This window comes from Vespula vulgaris, chromosome 7 (assembly GCF_905475345.1).
Source record: "Vespula vulgaris chromosome 7, iyVesVulg1.1, whole genome shotgun sequence".
Taxonomy (NCBI): Eukaryota; Metazoa; Arthropoda; class Insecta; order Hymenoptera; family Vespidae; genus Vespula; species Vespula vulgaris.
Window position 1 is genome coordinate 2,442,501 of NC_066592.1, and position 22,337 is coordinate 2,464,837.

Genomic DNA, 22,337 nt, shown 5'->3' on the forward strand with positions numbered 1-22,337 from the left:
GAAAATAAAAGCGTGAAAAAAAAAATAGAAAGAAAAAGGAAGAAGAAAAAAATATTGACCCTCGCGTATGTCGAAAAAGGTCAGAAGTAAAAAAAGAGAGAGAGAGAGAGAGAGAGAGAGAGAGAGAGAGAGAATAAGTGAAGAAAAAAAATTTTAACGTGCACTTTGTTAATGACGTCAGGGACGTGCAAATTTTTTTTATTAAAATTTTATTATAACTTCAAACAGTCGAGAGATATTTGTTCGGACATCACACGCGTTTGTGTCTGTGTGTGTCCCTTAGAAAGAATGCTTATGTGTTTGTAACTTTTTTTCACTGTAAAAAGAACGAGAAGAACGAGAAAACGTGCACGTGACGGACACACGGTTGCCTTCTGGCACGACGACAACGACGACGACGACGACGACGATGAATAAAAAAGGGACAAAAGATATGCGAGAGAGAGAGAGAGAGAGAATCGCGGTCGAGAAACGACGTAGTTTGTCGAATACGAATCTGTATCGCGAGTCGACCGAGTTAAACCGTACTTGTATTTGTGCGAGCATTTTGTAATTATTATATAGGGTGGATAGGACCCCTAAAAGTTTCTAAATCGAAACTCTGTTGGAAAAAAAAAAATTCAATCGCCCAAAAATTCTCCAGCCCCCAAAAAATAACAATTTAATATTTACAATCACCTAAAACTTTTCTATCACCCTTTTGTATGTGTATTTTTCAAAAAAAAAAAAAAAAAAGAAAACAAAGGGAGAAAAAAGTTTATATGAAATGTAAACATGTACGTGAATTTTATCAAATTTGTAATTTTGTAACAGAGATCGATAGATTTATTTGATCTAATTACTCGAATTATTCGAATAAATCGATAATGTCTACGATTTTATTGATAAATTATTGTCCAAGTATATATTGTAAAATTATCATTTAGAAAAAAAAATTGTGTACGAAATAAGTTGAAAAAAAAAGGAAAAGGAAAGTAGAGAATAATTTAAAAAAAAAAAAAAAAAAAAGCTATTAGGACAGACTGAGAACAAATTCTCTCTCTATTCTTTATAATTACAAAAAAAAAAGATTTATTGCAAATTTTTCAAGGTTTTTTGCTTCTAATAATATCGATCATGTTACCAAACTAAAATAAATCTAACATATGATAAAACGATTACCATATATACATATATATATATATATATATATATATATATATATATATATTACGTATTGATATATTGTTATATATAGCTGACCATTTATTTAAAAGATTTATTTAAAAAATATATTTATAAGATATATGTATGTATGTATATGTATATATATACGCTCTATATGAAAAAAAAAATAAAAAAATAAAAAATAGCTGAATTACTGCATATTGTTAACATCTGTGAAATAAATTCATTCATATATGGATCATCACGAACGTGACTGAAATGAGGCTGAAAATCTGGACCAGATCCGGTTACGCTTGTGATAGATGGACTCACTCGTTCACTCACTTACATCATCATATAAACGAAGCTATGTATATTTAACATATGTTCGATTCTTAACGCACACATTGTCGATCAACTTTGTTATATACAAAAATTAATAACATCTTTCTAAATTAATAACGTCTTTCTAAATTAATAACGTTGACTATAAACTATCAATAATTAAATTTTATAAAGTCCTTATTCAAGTATTAAAAATTCAAAAAAAAAAAATTCCTTACGATGTATATATATATATATATATATATATATATATATACTTCATATTTTATTAAAAATAGCCAAACAATTTATTCAATTTATAAAAAAAAAAGAATAACAATCTAAAATCAAAATTAAGTAAGTAAACACATTGATATCGAATGGGATAAATAATATCATAAATAATGACTGAACAAAATGTTATTAATATTGTAATACGAACGTAAGTTACATGAATTGTATGTATGTATAAAGAAAAACATTAATAAATAAATAAATAAATAAATATATATATATATTTATATTTGATCGTGATCGACAATGCGTTGAAGATAAAAAGATTAAACACTTTTCGTATAAAATAACCTTCTAAAGAGAAATATTCTAATATTATCTAAAAAGAAATACTTATTGTATATCGATTTATAAATTATTGAAATATTTATAAATTAAATAAATGTTTGAATATGAACGAAATATTTATAATTATTTATAAATTATTGAAACTTACCGGTTACCGGTGCTTCAATATCGATCATTGTCTTCTCCGAGCGTAAAATGGCGGCACCATCATTGACTATACGAAGGGCTGCAGCTTCGTCGATTCTACCTTCGAGAGTGAAATGTTGCTTGAGGACTTCCGGTCTCGGCCGATCCGTTCCCGAATCGAAAACCTCAGCCACTGTCAGCTTGTGCGACGGTGGAAAGAGTACATCTAAGATGAAATACAAAAAAAAAAGGAACAAATTAAAAATCAGCAAAATCAGACGGTTCTAATCGCCATTCTATTTTTAGTTTTTTCTTTTTCTCTTTTTTTTTTTATTGTATCTCTCGTTCGAGAAAAGTATTCAAGAGACGTATTCAAAAAATGATTTTAAAAATGGTTCTTCTTTTTACGTGACAACCTTTTGTTGTCTTTGTTGTTTCTCTTTTTTCGACCAATTTCTTTTTAACTCGGATAATTTTATTATTCTTCGCTTCAACGAATTTGAACTGTCGAAGAAATAGAAGAATAAAAATTTGTTCTTTTAATAATTTTTGTATTATTAATGTATCGTTTAAACGCGATATAATCGTGATGTTCACTGATAATGTTACAAATTGTCTATTGCAATTAATAATTTACATATATATATATATATACATATATATATAAATTATTAATTCAAATTTCAATCGAGCCGTAACAAAAAAAGATATATATTAATGTAGAAAAAATAAACACGTAACAGTGATGGATATCATATGTTAATACAATATAATTATTTAATAATATACGAATTGATTCGGCTTCCCTATTTACACTAGAAACAATTTGCAATTAAAATTGACCCAAATGTTTCTATCGACATTTACTCCCCACCTTATTTATGAAAGTGCAATATCGAGAATGCATAATGCAGTTTATATAATATAATAACGTTCATTCAAATGTATCATTATTTGAATAATTTTGCGAACTTATATACATACATACATATATATATATATGTATATATATGTGTATATATAAAATATATATATATATATATATATATATATATATATTATCGATCGAATAATAATACTACTATCATCCATATCGCACGAACAATTCCAAAAAATTGTTTCGAATAATTATAATTAATTCCATAGAAAATAAAATAATTAATATAGTCCTCACGAATAAACTGTGTTTAATACAGATAAAACTTGTGTAACGGGATATCATAGATAAATATTTAATAGATAATACGAATACGAATCGTATCTTCCGAATGATTTAGATCATCTAAACGATAAATAGATTATAAATAATGTTTTGCATAAATATTTGTAATACGATATAACACCTATATAAAAATGTAATAGAACAACTTTCGCGAGAGGGTATTTGTCCTTACAAAAGAAATTTATCTACGAAACTCGTATAAAATAAACAAAAACGCGTGTTAATAATCTTTAGATAAACATTTATTCTATATCTGTGCATGTATGCATGTACGTACGTATATATGTAAGAAACAGAACAACTTGCGACGATTGTTCTACGTTGAAATTTACGTACGAACTTGTATATAAAACATACACACACGTACTTACGTAGAAACAGAAAGAGAGAGAGAGAGAAAGAGAGGGATGCATATCCACAGAAATTCACGAGTGTACACAAAGAACTCACATAAACGTATAAATACATCTCTACGTGGTAGAACAAAGGTCGGTACAAAAGCAAATCTTCCCAGGTAACGTTAAAAATTTAATTACAAAAAATCTTCGAAATTTTTTTAAACCAATCATAATTAACACCCCTTATTAACATTCCTCTCTTCGTTAGGCAAATTATCAAACCTCCCAGGAACCTAACATTTTTTTTTTTTTTTTTTAATGAAACCACATTAGTCTAAAATCGCGAGATCTGAAAGGAAATCTCGAAAGAAAATTTCTCTCTTAAAAAAAAAAAAAAAAAAAAAAAGAGAGATCAAGATGATAAAAACTTTTCGTTCACCCAATATAAATAAAGAAAGCTAATACAGCGTTGTATCGATAAGCTCTCTACATTGAATGTAACAAGGAACCAGTAGTATACCAGCTACGAATCAGTATCTAATCTTGAATGGAGTTCACTTTTTTTTTTTCTTTAAACCACCTACCGTTTATCGTGGTTTGCATTTTCTAAGGAGATATCTATTGTGCGCAAAAAGAGAGAGAGAGAGAGAGAGAGAGACTACTAACAGAGATCCGTAATACCGTGTTTAACCGTTGTTTACCCTGCCGCTGAAATTAACCGGAGAAACGCAAACGTTTGTTAGAACGAACGTTTTGAGTACGTTGCACTCTTTCTAGGACAAAGAATATGCTGCTACCGGCTACTAGTACGTGTACGTATATATTTCTCTCTCTCTCTTTCTCTCATCTATCTCTCTTCTACCCTCTTACCACCCCTCTTTAGCGTCTCCGCAAACCCTCCTACGTCGCTTTTATGCATAACGCCGCAGCAAATTGCATGGCTTTTCAACCCGAATAAGATGTTCGCGTGTAAACGCGACGCCGATGCAACGTGACGTCGTTAAAACGTTATTAGAAAAAAAAAAGAAGAAAAATAGAGGGTAGAAAGAGAGAGAGAGAGAGAGAGAGAGAGAGAGAGAGAGAAATAACTAACCCTGTTACGGTTCTATTCTATCGTAGGTATCATGTTCGTATGCAATAAAATACCTTTGAAAATGAGTGAGAATGTCTGTGTGTGTGTGTGTGTGTGTGTGTGTGTGTGTGTGTGTGTGTGTGTAGTGTTAAATCGAGGATACAACTCTAACGAAGATATATAAGTGTGTGTAAAAACAAATTTGATACACTTTGATGTGAAATAAACGAGCAACATATTTTTTTTACTTTGTATTAAACGTATGACATATATATATACACACACACACACACACACACACACACACGTGTGTGTATATCTATTCATACATATTTTATATATACGTACGTGTATGTATGTGTGTATATTTTTTGTCGTTTATACATATGAATTATGCGCGATGCATTTTTATTATTTACATATAATTGACTTTATACTATCAATTATAATATATTTGATATATATATATATTTTTCCAAATACTAAACACACTTCTAACGCATCGATATCTTTTGTATTTATTTATAAATCCAATGAAAACGAAAAAATGAAGAAAGAGAGGAAAAAATAGATACAAAAAATAAAAAATTGGTCGACTTTTCTCAATACAGATAACTACACAAACTGCATATGTACTCTATTACTTCTATATGAAATCAAAAAGAAAACGAACGAAAAAAGAAAACGAAAATAAAAACAAACACAAGAACAAAAAAAAAAGAAAGAGAAAAATATAGGAAGACCTGGTCTAGCCCTATCATAAATGACAGGTACACGTCTTCCTCTTCGATTTTGAAAAGCTTTGGTAATTCGCATCAACTCTTTCATGTCGGACACCGAAGACTGTTTGATCCTCTTCGGGGTAGATGTTTTTATCTTCGATTTGATATGTTCCTTTGAACTAGGTCGCCATTTTTTTTCGACAGGATACTCAGCCGACGAACACGACACAGCGGACGAACGTTTTCGATTATTCGTTTGAATTGATCGACGAGGATCGATCGGTGAATTGTTATTAAGAAAAGCATCATCTACGGATTCATTCTCAACTTTTATCTCGTTTTTAATCAAACATTCAACACTTTCCTTGGGAAATAATATCTCGTTGTTCGAATCTTTGAACGAATTAACATCTACGATATTAGAATTGATTTTATCTTCGTAATCCTCGAACATATTATCCGACAAATCTTTCATCTTGTAAGTATTACTCGTTGGTTTTTTAACACAAGGTAATTTTGCAAGATCACCAAAAATTTTGTAACGACCCCGATGAGATTCCTCTTTTTGAATCTTTCGTTTGTTCATCGATGATTTCATCAATAGGTAAACCATTGCCGATGTTTCCGTTCGTTCCGGTGACGGTGATTTTTCTTTTACGATCTTTGCCTAAATCGTTTGTTATTTTATATTATTTTTTTTTTTACATGTATTATTCATTTATTAATATTTTTTATAATACAGAAATTATACGTACATACATAATATATATACATGTGTGTGTGTGTGTGTGTGTATATATATATGTATGTATCGTAAGAACAGATTATTTTAAAAAAAAAAACGAATTTAGAATTTTTAAATCTCACCATTCTTGGTGAATCCAATCTACGTGGGACCCTCATCGCGTTCCATTTTTGATGAAAGTTCGTAAACATGTCGAATAATTAATTATTTTCAAACTTTCTGAATTTTTTATCCTACTCTTTTGTTCATTTATTCTTTCTCTCTTTACTATTTTTTCGTTTCTTTTCTTCTCTCCCCTCCCTTTGTATTTACACTAAACGTCGCGGTATTTATTTTGTTTAAAAACGAGGACGTACAGTTAATAAAAATTAATTAAGTCGACAATATTTAAATGACAGAAAACGAGAATGAAACTATTGGAGATTTGTTTAAATAATATAAAATAACACACTTATAATTCGTAATTTGTATGTACGATTATTCTAATAATAATATTTAATACGAAAGATAATATATTAGAATTAAATATGTATATACGTGATATATAAGTTCGTTCGTTCGTCCGATATCATTGAAATACGAAATGAAACTAACTACCGACTATTCTCCTCTGTTACCTTGTGTTTATATCCTTTAGAAACGACAACGCGTCTTTGTATTTAAAGTCCTTGGATAAATAATTTCAAGGCTGACCTTTATTATTGTTGATCGTTCAAAAATTATACATAGATATACAATATTAGTATATACATCGAACGAACGAATCTGTAATAAGAGAATTTGTATTATACAATCAAAATTTCTATTTAAGATATATTCTATTTAATCACAAATTTTATATTAAAGAATATATATATATAATATTATTCTTTTCTAATTTGTTTCAATTAGATAACCTGATCTAATAAAACAATTAAATAGTAAATAATTTTAATCAAAAATTATATGACTATTAAAACATATATATATATATACTTCTTTATCCTTGTATTAATAATATCGTTACAAATGTGGATAGCGATAATTTTAGAAAAATTAAAAGTATCCAAATGAAATAGAAATAATTTCCTTTTTGTTCTTTTCTTGGAATTCATGATTCACGAAAATATTATGACATAAGTGCTTATACACTGTGACTGCAAAATTTTCATTTAATATCATTCCAGAAGGTACTCGTTAATCACACGTTATTTCATTTAATTAATTTCGATAGAATTGTGAAAGACCTACTCGATGATATGGTATCTATTCGACTGGATAAATTTCATTCAGAACAGTCGATTAATCGAAAAGCACTTCCCGATGATTTATTTTCATTTGAAATGTATTTATATATATATATAAAATATTATAAAAGAAAAACGTCGGAAAAACAGTCAAAAGCTATTAAATTTTTCGTCACCTCTTCTTCTCTCTCTCTCTCTCACTCTCTCTCTTTCTCTCTCTCTCTCTCTCTCTCTCTCTTTCTCTCTCTCTCTCTCTCTCTCTCGTACACATACCTACACGCACACTCACACCTAGTCAGAGACAGAGACGTACGAATTTCTCGTGTCGTTGCCAAAAACGCGAGTATAAATAGGTTTTGTGACAAAAACAAGTGGACGTATCGTGTCCTGTCGAGTAGGCGTAAAATTTTTTAATCGGCTCGATGAACGAATTTCAAAGTATCATATATATATATATATATATATATATATATATATATATATGTATCGTAAGAGAGAATATATATATATATGTACATCTCTCTTTCTTTCTTTCTCTCTCTTTCTCATTCTCCTTTTTTCTCTGTGTTAAAAAAAAAAAAAAAAAAAAAAAAATGTAATATCTCAAAACGACAAATATTTGACTCGGACTATTTTTATAATAATAGATTCACATACATCTACTTACTTACACGTACGCGTCATATATTGACCCTGTCTGTCACATGTTATTTCGTACAAGAATTCGAAAAAAAAAAAAAAGAAAAAAGAAATAAAAAGACGACCTAATTCATTTATATTTAGTTCCCATTATACTTTTCCTTTCTTTAATGAAACACACTTCGATTCGCCTTTGACAAGGATATAACGATAAAAAGAGAAAAAAGAACAATAATAGAAAAAAAAATGAAAGATAAAAAATGAAAGAGCAAAAATTAATTCGTCGTGCGCGATAGATAAATAAATAAAATACTAATCTATCGTTCGATATTATTGTCGTGGACGAAATTTGTCGTGAAAAAAGAAAAAGAAAAAGAAAAAAAAAAGAAAAAAAATTCCCTTACTCTTTCTCGATGCCATCATTCTCAGCTTCGTTCTAACGCAAACAACATGATTCAATAGAAAAGTGAAAGAGAGCGAGAAAGAGAGAGAGAAAAAAAGAGAAAAAGAGAAAGAGAGAGAGAGAGAGAGAGAGAGAGAAAAAGTCAATTGAACGAGTTCTATACAATCGTAAAAAAGTTATCGTCCGAAATCAAAATTACATTTTTCCTATGGAGAGGAAAATGAATAGAAAAAAAAAGGAAAAAGGAAAAGAGACAAAAAAAAGAACAAAAACAAAGAAAAAAAAGAAATCAAGAAAAGAAAGGAAGGAAACTATCGACCAATTATAGTTACACCTATTGTGTAACAACGAATCCCGATAAATTTCGAAATTTCGAACTAATATCGTCTGTGAAATAGAAAGAGAAAGAAAGAGACAGACAGAGAGAGAAAGAGAGAGAGAGAGAGAGAGAGAATGGCAATGAATAGCTTTATCAAACGATACCATAGAACATAATTTCTTATCGCATTTATCATGTTATCGATAATAATCGAGGTTAATAGGTAATCGGAATATAGCTAAAATGTAAATGCAAAACGCGAAGCAAAATCAAATTGACCGATCATTCGATAGGAGTATTGTGATTGCATGAGTGTGTATCGTTAATAAAATCTCGTCGATTGTATAAATTTATTAATCGATTAGCTATTAGATATTCTCGCATTTCGTATCAAATCGATCGATAAAAAATCGATAGATCGATCAATCGGAATAAAAGTTCCTAGGTGATTGCATTATAAAAATCAATTGCTCGCTATTCGAGACGCAATTTTCGCTTTTCCGGCTTGCGATTGAATTCGATAGTTCCACGATTTGAAAATCGACAAAAAAAAAAAAGAAAAGAAAAGAAAAAAACAGAAACAAAAAAGTGGCACTCTCGTCTTATAGAAACTCGAGAACGGGTTGACTTCGAATTGCAATAAAATTTTGCCACTTAGGAGAATCAAAAGAGAAGAAATAAAAAGAAATAAAAAAGAAAACGGTTTTAAATGAGCTTCAAATGAGTTTTTTGTAGAATAACATTTAACAAAGGTCAAAAGTCATTCCTGGAGACTTTTGGGTCTTCTTAGTTAAATAACAAAAAAAAATATAGAAAAACACAAGAAGAAAATAAACAAAAATAAATGGAAAAAGAAAAAAAAAATTGGAGGTCAATCGCGTTTAAACAAGATGGGTATCCCGTTTAAAAAGAGTAGGGGATTTAAAAGTAAAACATCGAGATCTGTTAACGAAAAATGTTGATAAAGCGTAGAGAGACAATTACAAAAGTTAAATAATCGTTAAAGAGAAAATTAATGAGAAGACGAGGTAATACTTCGATTCTGTCGATTCTCGTTAACGTACTCATTAATTCCAATGGAAGGGGTTGCTGATAATGGCGGTATCGAAAGTTACAGTCGATTTTTCTTTTCCGGAGAGGGGGAGATAGAAAGGTGGAGGGGGTATAGATACGTTAGAGAGGGGAAGAGAAAGATGAAAGGAGAGAGGGGAAATCTATTTTCTAACACGTAAATCCACGCTAATTGAGGGAACGCTGCAAATAGTTTAGACGATTTATACTCACACTAACGGTGATGGTAGTAGTAGTAGTAATAGTAGTAGTAGTAGTAGTAGTAGTAAAGATAAACGTAAATCCGAACTGTCGTTGACACGAAACGCAATCGTGGTGTATAATCCTTTTAAAGCTTCATTAGAACTCGACCAAACCGTTCGCGAACCCTCTTTCTCCCTTCTGCCACTTCTCCCCCTCCCTCTGTGCAATTAGCTTTACCATTGTCAATGTGTGCGTTGGATTAAAGGACGCACCTACGGTACCAACTTCCTAATACCTAATTTACTCGATATTCAAAGTGCCGATACCATTGTACGTATGTATGTACGTATGTATGTATGTATGTATGTATGTATGTATGTATGTATGTATGTATGTATGTATGTATGTATGTATGTATGTATGTGTCTCACCGGCCATATCTACGATTTCGATGTGTTAAATGTTAATGTTAAACGCTATCGAAAAAATATTCTGATAATTAAAGATTCTATGAGAAATTAAATCGAAGAGAGAGAGAGAGAGAGAGAGAGAGAAAGAGAGGTATTATAGGGGTGCAATGCGAGAATGTGCGAGTGGATGAAATTGAGGATGAAAAAGGAAAATCGGATTCGACCAATTCGAGAATGTAAATGATGTAAAACAAGTTCGAGACCCTACTCTCTCACGCACGTTTTAATTACAATTGATTATTTTATTTTAAATAAATGTTAAGCAAATATGTACGTAAACCGAACTTGATTTTCTATTTAAAATATTTAAATAATTATATATATATATATATGTGTGTGTGTGTGTGTGTGGAGTTTAAAAAAAAATAATGAATAAATAAACTTCCTAATTAAAGATACTAATAATTAAAATTGTTTTTCGTTAATAAAGAAATTTATTTATAAAATAATATAATAAAAAATAAATCATCGATCATCGATAACCCAATATTTCGACATACATATACCGATATTACCCAACTATTATATATATGTATATGTATATATATATATATAACTAAAAATATTTCAACTCGACTAAACAGTTTCATTAAATTTTCTCTATATAAAAAAATAAACGAAATAATAATAAAAAATAATATCGTGATATCACAGTGAATAGGCATATCTATGTTTAAGAACAATTTAACGAAAAACGATATAATGTAAGAAAGATCGTCGTGTGTGTGTGTATATATGTATCTGCATTGTTTTAAGGACTTTTATAAGAAAGGGCAAAGGGATAGAGGTAGGGAAAGGAGGAAGGCAAAAACGATCGAATCGCGACGTTATATAACGAAATCAAGAGAGTTTAAGGGACGCACAAAGATGGCCATCGGACTTTTCAGAAATACTTTTGTAAAGAGTTCTGGTTAGAGAAAAAAGATAATAGAGATAAGGTAAGGTAGATAAAGGTAGATATAGAAAAAGAGGAATATATATATATATATATATATATATATATATATATATATATATATATGTAGAGAAAGAGAGAGAGAGAGAGAAAGAAGAATATGATAGAGAATTGGCAGGAAGCCAATCAGAAATGCTTTGTCACTCTGCCATTACTACCACCACTACTACCACTACTACTACTACTAATATTACTACTACTATTACCACTACCATTACTGCTGTTACATATACTCTACATAACAGATGTGACAGAACTATACATAACAAAGTGCGGTAAGCTCAGATCAAATGGATTGATCGTTTGAACTGACAGACGGGTCGACAGGTGGTGGATGATCACCGATAATGTAATGTCAAGGAATTTCGTGTATTAAGGTATTCCAATCAACCCTCTTCCCCTATTCAATGATAAGAGGCAGAGAGAAGAGAGAGGTTTTTTCTAATATGTCGTTTTCTCTTAATCGCTTTTCTCTCAGCTAATTAGATCGCAAAAACATTACTACTAATTATTCTCATGGACTATAAAAATTTTTTAGTTGTTTTCCTTTTTCTTCTTTTCCTTTTTTTTTCTAGAAGTTTTCTATATAAATATATATATTTTTTCTGTAATGTCTATATATTCGATAAGAAAAAGAAAATAATTAAAAATTCGAACGTTAGAAGTCGATCAAAATAATCGTAGGGAGATAATAAACAGGGTAAGTATCGTATAGTAACATTGGAGAGTTAGAGAGTTAGATAACTGTTAGTTGTTGACTAAGGGTTTAACAGCCGTCAAGTAACTAGTTATCCATGCACCGTAGTAACTAATCGAACTAATACTAATCACGTTAATACGGTGCACAAAGATGATCATTAATTTTATGAAACGTCATGTTATTACACGCGTATACATACCTACATACATACATGAATATATATACATATATATATATATATATTTTATATAGAAAAATATAGAAATGCGAATAAAAAAAAAAAGAATAAAAAAAACAGAAAAAAAGATAAAAAACAAACCTAAAATTATCCGAACACGATAATTTCACATTTCACAAATGAACAATCTGTACGCACTGTTACCATAATAATACCTCTCCTAATCCTAATCCTAACAGAATATTTGATATTGAAAATCCTTCTAATTATTTATCGTTATAATCTCTCTCCTCCTATTCCTCCACCATCCACCTTATGCGTATTTACGTATTAGAAAGAAAAAAAAGGAGAACAAGACAATCGATATTAACAAATACGGAAAGTTTATTTTATAGGTGATAAGAGGTTAACGTTAGAGAAGAAGAAAAGTAAAAAAAAAAGAAAAAGAAAGAGAAAAACGAAAAGAAAAGAAAAGAAAAGAAAAAGAAAGAATAATTAAACCAAAAGAAAAAAAGATAATAGAAATGAGGAATCGAAAGAAACGTGATAGGGTTAGAACAATTAAACAGAAAACGAAATATGTTCTCTCTCTCTCTCTCTCTCTCTCTCTCTCTCTCTCTCTCTCTCTCTCTCTCTCTCTCTCTCTCTCTCTCTCTCTCTCTCTCTCTCTCTCTCTCTCTCTTTCAATATCTATCTACCCATCTATCCATCTGTCTAACACCGTTGCGTTATCGATAGATTCGTCGAATCTCAGTGTATCAGCAAGGAAAGAAGGAAGTAAGAAAAAAGAAAGAAAAGAAAAGAAGAAAGAAAAGAAACGAAGGAAGAAAAAAGTGAGGGGAGGGGATGATACTTGTGCAGATAAGTTAACAGGGATAGGCACGTTTCAGATGGGGAGGAAAATAAAGAGAGAGATGAAGAGAGAAATAAAGATAGAGATAGAGATAGAGACAGAGAGAGAGAGAGAGAGAGAGGGAGAGAGAGAAAGAGAGATATATATTAAAAATGGATAGTAAAAAAAGAAGGAGAGGAGTAAAAGAAGAAGGGTAGAAGGATGACGTTGTGTGTGTTAGGGGAAGAATAGTTGGAGTTAGAATGAAAACGACGAAGATGGAACAGAGTCACGAGGGATGGTCGAAGAAATATGAAGGGTGGAAGAGAAGAGCATGTAAAAAGAGAAAGAGAGGCAGAGAGAAACAGAAAAAGAGAGAGAAAAAGAAAGAGAGAGAGAAAGAAAAGGAGAGTAAGTAAGTAAGTAAGTACGTAAGTAAGTAACTAAGTGAGTGAGTGAGTGAGTAAGTAAGAGGAAAAGAGAGATATGGGTCAGAGGATGGACCGGACGGAATATTGATCCGTGTAGCTCGCAATAGCAGCTGCCTATGCTGCACTGTGCCGGTGTGCCACAATTCCTCTGTCTTTCTGTACTTTACTCTCTTTCTCTCTATCATTCTCTATCACTCTCTCTCTCTCTCTCTCTCTTTTTCTCTCTTTCTCTCTGTCTGAATCTTTCTCAGTCTTTCTCACTCTTTCTCTATCATTCTTTCTCATTCTTTCTCACTTTTTTTCTGACTCTCTCTCTCTCTCTCTCTCTCTCTCCCTTTCTCTCTCTCTCTCTCTCTCTCTCTCTCTTTCAATGTGTTTCTAGCACTTTCTTTCACTCTAAAACTCGCTCTCGTTTCGTATCCACGTAAAGCAGATGCGCCTTGCTAAAAGTTTTACGAGTAAAGCTTTACGAGTATAAGCATTACCCTAGCTAGCTAGCTAGATAGATAGATAGATAGATAGATAGATAGATAGATAGATAGATAGATAGATAGATAGATAGCTCCATGCTGCGCATGAGCCTTTTACAGAGAGAAAAAAAAAGAAGAGAAGAATGAGAGAAAAAAGAAAAAAAAAGAAGAAGCTACAAAAAAAAAGACGCGTTTTCGTGCTTCTGCGGTTGAATAATTCTGCGTTAAAAACGTGCTAAACGTGGTAACCATTGAAATACTGTACAGACATACATACATGCGTACATTTGTGTGTGTACATTCATAAACACCAATAAAAGTTATTATTTCGAAATGAATTTTTAATACATTTGCGAAACTCCAGAGATGATGATAATAATAATTAACTGTCTTTGTTTATCGTACTCTTTAATTTATTCATATCTAATTACGAATATATAATATGTAATTTTGCGAGATAATATAAGATTAATAATTGGGTCTTATTAAAAGTTGTTCTTTTTTCTTTTTTTTTTTTAAAAAAAAAGACCAAAAAAAATAAAATGATCACTTTTCTTTCTCTCTTTCTCTCTCTTTCTCTCTATCTCTCTCTCTCTCCCTCTCTCGAGTACGTTCAACTTTTATTATTTTAGACGTGTATAACAAAAGGTTTCTTTTTCTTTCCTTTTTTCTTTTAGTGTTCTGGACAGTGAGAGCAATATGGATAACATTTGTCAGAACGCATAAGTGAATCTAATCTACTAATCAAATGTCACATACCTATTTTTACTTCATAAAAATTTTCTGACAGAATATTTTTTTTTTCTTCTTTTCTTAAATCCCAGTAATTATTATTATTATTATTAATATTATTATACTTCCTTTTTGCATCTAATTTCTATCATCTAATTATTCATCGACCATTTGTATGGGTTTATTAACGATATAAGATATAATAGTAATAATTACTATTAATTATTGTTACTCTTATCATCACCATCGGCATCATCACCATCATCATCATCATCATCATCATCATCATCATCATCATCATCATCATCGTCATCATTATTATCATCATCATTATTATTATTATTATTATAAGCATAATATTCGAGTACCAAAGTTTGACAGAAACGAAGTGAAACTTTGAATAAACTTTCGTAATATTCTCTTGACAAATTCTCTTGAGTTAAACTTATACATATATATATATATATATATATATATATATATATATATATCTATATATACATACATAAGTGTGCTATATTACAAGTAGTACATAGTATATAAAATTATACTTCTCCCTCTCTCTATATATTCTCTTTCTTTCTTTCTCTCTCTCTCTCTCTCTTTCTCTCTTTCTTTCGTATATAGATATTCGGATCTTGTGAATGAATTTCGTGCTTTACCATCCCACACAACAAATCATGAATGAGAAATACTCCATATTGATTGGTGTGTTTCGTAACTACGGACCGCATAGCATTCATCTCCACGTGACTATAAGCGTTCGGGATGTATCGCTCTATCAGTTACATTGTACGTGGTCAGTGAAACGACGACTATCACGATAAACTCTCTCTCTCCTTCCCTCTCTCTCTCTCTCTCTCTCTCTCTCTCTCTCTCTCTCTCTCTCTCTAATGTGTGTGTGTGTGTGTGTGTATCACTCTGTCTCTAACATAGCTAACATAAGCTACTACGTTTTGCTTTCAGTCGCATGCCTGATCCATTACAAACCTAATCTCCCTTTTATAACTTCCCATTTAAAATATAATTAATTATATTATATAAATGTGGAACAAATGTCGAATCGAACAAAATCGATATGTGACAATAGAATGTAATATATGAAGTTTCGAATAATTTACAATGAATAATCTTAATTGAATATTATTGAAAATATGTTTGATAATTTATATTAGGATTTAAAAAAAAAGGATTGACAATATTAAATAATATGTATACTATATATGATATATATATATATATACATATATATATAATTTATAAAAATCAATATTGAAAGAAAAATTGACGAAAGTGTTCGTCGATCGTAATAACCGTTTAAAAAATTTCTTTGTAAAAAATAAAAAAACAAAAAACAGAAAATGGAAAGTTTCAGACAGTCAGCGAACGAGAAAAAAAAAAGAAAACAAGTATTCGCAATTTGCATATCATTTGGAAAGAAATCCGAAATAGGACATAAATAATATGCATACGTATATGTATACGTTTACATGCATGCCCAACACAACGTTGGATATATGTATATATACATATATATTTATTATATCTACATATGCATTTATGTATCTATGTATTTACCAGAAGGTGAATGCAATTATTCCAGTCGAGCTTTTCTCGTAAAGCTCGTTTCGTTTTTCATTGCAACGCGTGTTGCGTTGCTGCATCTGAGGACGTGAGCTCGTAATGAAACGCACGTTTGCATAAATTGCACCTTCGTTTTCTCTTTCCTTTTTTCTTTCTCTTTCTCCTACTTTTCTCTGTCTCTTTTTTTTTCTTTTTGCATTTTTCCTTTCATTTTCTGACCATCACGCTGCTGTCTCTGCTACAGACAACCGACCAATAAGTTTCTACGTAGAACGAGCAAAAGTTTCCAAACGAACAAAGAATTTTTACAAAGCTATTTTTTATGGAATATTTGTTACGCGAAAAAAAAAATATATATATAAAAAGAGAGAAAAGGAATTAGCCTAAGAGTATAATTTTGTAATGTCGCATTAAGAACCCCATGGAAAATTTATTTCTTACGTTAAATTCGATAACGCGCGAAGAAGACAATGTCAAATTAAAAAACGTCCGAACTCGACGATTTTTAATTTGACGTTGTTTATGTTTCTATCGTTCAAAAAGAAAAGAAGTAAGTTCGTTTAACACAGACACGTGTCAATTTTAATGTCACTTTTGAAAAAATACACTTTTTGCAACGTTAAAAATTATCTGCTGGATTTGAAGAAAATGTTTCTCGAAGAATGAAACCGACGATGTCTCTCGTTAGTTCTTTTCTATTTTTTCAAAAAATAAGTTCGCCTAATAAATGCAAACGAATATTTTTTTATTTTATTTTTTTCTCTGGTAAATAGCGACACGAAACTCTTTGATACTCGTCTCAAAAATAATGTTTTTTTTTTCTTTTTTGTAATATCACGAATTTTTTTGTTTTTATTTGTTTTTTTTTTTTTTTTTCCCCAATGACATTTGTATGAATTCATTAAAATCAAGCATCGCGTCGTGCATGAAGTCAATGGAAATTTAAAATTTATTTGATAACACTGTACACTACATATGTATACATGTATTTACGTACGTACATTTATTGTATTTATGCGTTCGACTGCAAGCTCACTCGACGAAAATGAATTGACACTTGAAAATAAAGCGGATATAATATTTGTGAAACGTAATCTCGTACATTCTTTATGTTGTATATTGTCTGATAGAAAGCATAAATCTTCTTTGATGTCATTCAAAATATTAATTATTATTGAAAACTAAAATAATGAAAAGACGTATACGCGTATAGTAATCAAAATGTCGTATAACAGTTGAAAACATCATTCGGTCCTATCTTTTTTTTTTATCTTTTCGTAAAAAAAATTTTAATTGGAAGCAACGAAATTGCACTATACAAGAAACAATAGTTTCGTTTTTCTATAAACATGTTTTACAAAAAAAATTTTTTACAAATAAAAAGTTATAAAAAAAAGCTCTCGATTCGATCAAATTTTACTATCATCCGATTATTTAGAAAAAATATTGAAATATTTTTATTAAAAAAAAAAAAAAAAAAAAGAGAGAGAAGAATATAAAACTTTTCCCTAAACAAGTAGAAGCGCATAACCAATTAATTAATTCTACTCTTGTAAACAATCACAATGAAACGTCCAACGGATTAAAAGAAGAGTGATTTTCAAAATCAAATGGATATTGAAAATTCATTACGTTTAATTATCTCGGAATAATAAACTATTGCTTGAGAATCTTTTAACTGAGATCATGATCATCATCATGATCATTATCATCATTATCATTATCATTATCATCGAAACAGAATAATATTGGATTGGCCGATAAGTAATATGAAAATTTTATCAATCTAAAATATACTCACGATAATTACTTATGCAAATAAATAAATAAATATATATATATATATGTATATGAAAAAATGAAAAAAAAAATAAAATGTTCAGCGCAGAATACTTTACAATGTTATTTAAACAGTTGTAAAATAGATCGACATATTTTTTACCGTAAAAAGAAATATCCAAAAAATTGACGCGATAAATGGGGTAAAAAGATGGACGAAAAAAAAATAAATAAATAGAAAGAAAGAACATTAAGAAAAATGAAAGAAAGAAAGAAAGAAAGAAAGAGAGAAAGAAAGAGAGAAAGAAAGAAGATAAAAAATGTATTTAATCTAAACGAAGAACTCGATCACCTTTTCTACCTCTCCCAATTTCTATTTGTAAAATGTAGTAGGTATCAGATACATGGTTGAACAAAGTCGACGATCGTTGCACCATTGTAGCATAGAATACTACGCATCAAAGACAATTGCACAATCGCGAGAACTCGTCCAACACTTTAATCGCATCTGGCAACGTTCAGGGTCTCGGTCAACTTAGGTAAGGTTACATTGAAATGGATCGATCATGCAGATTCGACTCGACGACAGAACGATCATCGTTTGGTGTCAACTAGCGACACTCGTCTATTAGCTCTTTCTCTTTCTCTATCTCTGTCTGTCGTTTTTTATTTTAACCGTTTCATAAATGGTTTCATAAGCTTACTTCGTAAACTTTAAGGAAAAAAGAAAAACATATATCAGATATTACGAGAGAAATAATACAAAAATAAATAAATAAATAAGTAATAAATTATCATCTTTTTTTTTTTTTTGATATATATATATATACAAAAAAAAATAAAAGAATTACTTTCCAAATTGCAAATTTATTTGTACGTTGTAATTTTGCGAATACGTGCATTCGCAGAACAAGTTAATTAATCCCTCCCTTCTTTTTTGTTTCTTTTTTACTATTATTATACACCTATATATATATATATATGCTCTAGTTATAATAAGCTTAATTTCTTTCTCTCTTTCTCTCTCTCTCTCTCTCTCTCTCTCTCTCTCTATATATTTCATACATAATTATCTGATCTCAAATATAATCGAGGTTTATTAACGACTTCATCATAACGCTCCGATCCACAATTTTATTTTTCGAACAAACTCGTCGGTGGTTGGGACACAATGTGTGAGACACACGGTCGAGATTCTACGAACGTTTCGTTTAAACGTAATACGTTTCTACAATATGCACGCATATGTAGTGGTGTGTATGTATGTGTACACATATATATATATACAAACATGTATACACGTATATACATATATATATACAAACGTGTATATATATATACATATATATATACATATATATAACCGAAGCAAATCCAAATTACGTAGCGAATTAATGAACTCTTCGAATTCACCATGAGAGAGAATCGAATCTTTCGTAATATGAAAATGATTAAGAAAAAAGAAAAAAAGAAAAAGATATCGTATTCAAATTTGTGTATAACGAAAATTTGTATACGTAAATTACGTACAAGGTCATCCAAAATATTAAACCAACTTCTATTGTTACGAGTTCGAATATCACATCGTGATTTTTAATTATTCTTTCTTTCTTTTCGTTTCTATTTTTCTTTGTCTTTTTCTTTTTTCTTTTTTTCTCTTTTAAGTACAGTTTAAGTTCTCACGCCACAACAAACAACCATCATACCAATCATCCAACCAACTAAAAGTTTAATTTTATATTATCCCTTTGAAGGATTAAGCTCACTTTGACACTTTGAGAAACTTTGATCTAACGAATCGAAGTAGAGAATATCGATTATCGAAACGTATCGATTATACACAAAATGTCTGCAATTCGTAAGGGCAATATTTGTATTGTAAGGAATACCTAATTTCCCGGCATTGTCATAATGGAATTTCAATTATCTGGACTGCGATTATGCGAATATTGAATTAAACAATGTCTCTTCGTTAAACGCATACACGTACACACACAGACAAACAATTTCGTATTAATAATATATATAGAGATTAGCAACCCTATATGATTTATGTGAACTAAACGTTTATAAATGCATGCATGCAATATATATATATAGGTGCGAAGTTGATTTTAATCAAAATTAAATAGCCCTTAAAAAGTCGATCGAAGGATAATACAAAAATTTTCTTCCAACCTATAATCCTTAAATAAATAAATAAATAAATAAATAAATAAATATGAAATTTATCGAAGATATATTTTCTTCTTTCGAGAAAAATATTTCTTACGACTAACAACGTTCAACCACCGTAAGTAATCTCATTCTTGAGGAGAAAAGAAGACTACTACGTCATCGGTTGAATTCACACATGTAAACGTAGTGTGGTATTTATATATACATAAACACACACACACAATTACAATATACTAATGTTTATACATATATACATATATTCATATACTATATACCATATACTATATACTATACTATATATATATATATATTATATACACATACACACACATTTAAAACACGAGGACACAAGGCCGTGAACATGTTTTATCGATTTCCTATACACACATACCCAGATGACACACATACACTCTCTCTCTCTCTCTCTCTCTCTCTCTCTCTCTCTCTCTCTCTCTCTCGCTTGTTCGCTTGGTCTGATCTATTAGTAAGAGAGAGAGAGAGAGAGAGAGAGAGAGAAAAAAGGCGTGAAAAATATAGGTAACATCTTTCAGAGAGATGCCGACACATCATATCGGGGCTTGTGAGTCTCGCCTATTCGTGCGTGGTACTCGAAAGAGCACCGTACCGTATATATCGGCGAGCACTCTAAAAATACTATACTCATATCGGCATTCTTTCATTCCGTGCCATCAACGACTCCACATTCACAATCTTTCTGTCTCTTTGCTTTCTCCCACTTTTCTCTCTCTCTCTCCCTCTCTCGTTTTCTTTCATTTTCTCTCTTATTCTCTCCTTCTATCTCTTTCTTGCTCATTTTCTCTCTCTCTTTTTCTCGTTCCATCTCTTTTTCGCTCATTCTCATTCTCTCTCTTTCTCTCTCTCTCTCTCTCCTTCTCCCTCTCTCAAGCTTCTAAAGTTCAGGAGTCAAAGCCAACCGCGACGTATGGCTTCAAAGAGCTTTTCTACGTTCGTCCGTCATCCTAGTTCTCGTCGCACACGTTAAAAAAAAAAAGGAAAAGGAAAAGGGAAAAGGAAGAAAAAAGAAAGGGAGAAAGAAGAGGGAAAAGAAAAAAAAAAGGGAAAGAAAATACGTATGTACGTACACTTGGCGCGCTTTTACCAAGTTTTCAAACGAGTACGCGCTCGCGCCCACCATCGCGATTTCCATCAAGTCGTTACACCAAGCTCGTGTGGTAAATACTACGCAACAACCGACTCTCTCTTTCTCTCTTTCTCTCTTCCTCTTTTTCAATCATCCTTCTCCATTCTCTCGTTCTTTATTTATCTCTTTCTTTCTTTCCTTTTTCCTCGTACTTGTTCTATCTATTCTAATTTCCATCCCCCTACCTCTTTTTCATTCCTCATTCGTTTTACTTCTTTTTTTTTCGAAAGAAAGGGAAAAAAGAAAAAGGAGAAAAAAAAGAGAGAAAGAAAAAAGAAGTCGAGATTTCTAAGTAAGTACGTATAAATATAACGATCAATGCCGTTAACCACTAAACACTTTTCATCCTTTTGATATCGTAATAATAACCAACGACGAGATCCTTTTATCGATATATCGACAAACGATTTCGATCTAAATAACGCTTTTCCACATTTATTGTATGTGTGTGTATATATATATATATATATATACACGCGTACACATAGATAGATAGATAGATAGATATTTTCTACTATCGTACGATCATATCCAATGGTATATCACTATGTTCCGTTTTTATCGAATATCGATCCTTTTCTTCTCTGAAAAGAGATGGGGCGGGTCGGAGCAAAGGGATGCCATCTATTTTTATTCTTTTGTAGAATTTCTTTTTCTTTCTTCTTTTTTATCTTTTTTTTTTATTTTTTACTTTTTATTTTCTTTTTTTTTTTTTTCTTATTCTTTATCCACGTTATACTTTATCTGG

The 22,337-nt window shown here is 30.5% G+C and overlaps 2 protein-coding genes across 7 annotated transcripts in view; both read right to left on the reverse strand.

Annotated features, from left to right (window-relative positions):
- Positions 1 to 22,337, reverse strand: part of LOC127065028 (serine/threonine-protein phosphatase 2B catalytic subunit 2-like) — a 184,089-nt gene that overhangs the window by 117,903 nt on the left and 43,849 nt on the right. For all 6 annotated transcript variants that reach the window (XM_050996838.1, XM_050996837.1, XM_050996840.1 and 3 more), the window contains exon 2: positions 2,201 to 2,404. In XM_050996838.1, the coding sequence (XP_050852795.1) occupies positions 2,201 to 2,404 (204 nt within the window). The remainder of the gene's footprint in view (positions 1 to 2,200; positions 2,405 to 22,337) is intronic.
- On the reverse strand, positions 5,094 to 7,082 carry LOC127065031 (uncharacterized). The gene is made up of 2 exons (XM_050996848.1): positions 6,400 to 7,082; positions 5,094 to 6,199 (listed from the first exon to the last, which is right to left on the reverse strand). Exons 1-2 carry the CDS (start codon positions 6,466 to 6,468, stop codon positions 5,426 to 5,428), a joined length of 843 nt encoding a protein of 280 aa, XP_050852805.1. The 5' UTR covers positions 6,469 to 7,082; the 3' UTR covers positions 5,094 to 5,425.

Excerpts from the sequence above, each read along its gene's own strand:
- LOC127065031 (XM_050996848.1), bottom strand. The coding sequence starts at position 6,468 with ATGTTTACGAACTTTCATCAAAAATGGAACGCGATGAGGGTCCCACGT. Across the intron at positions 6,200-6,399 it reads GATTGGATTCACCAAGAATG|GCAAAGATCGTAAAAGAAAA; the intron begins GTGAGATTTAAA and ends CAAACGATTTAG.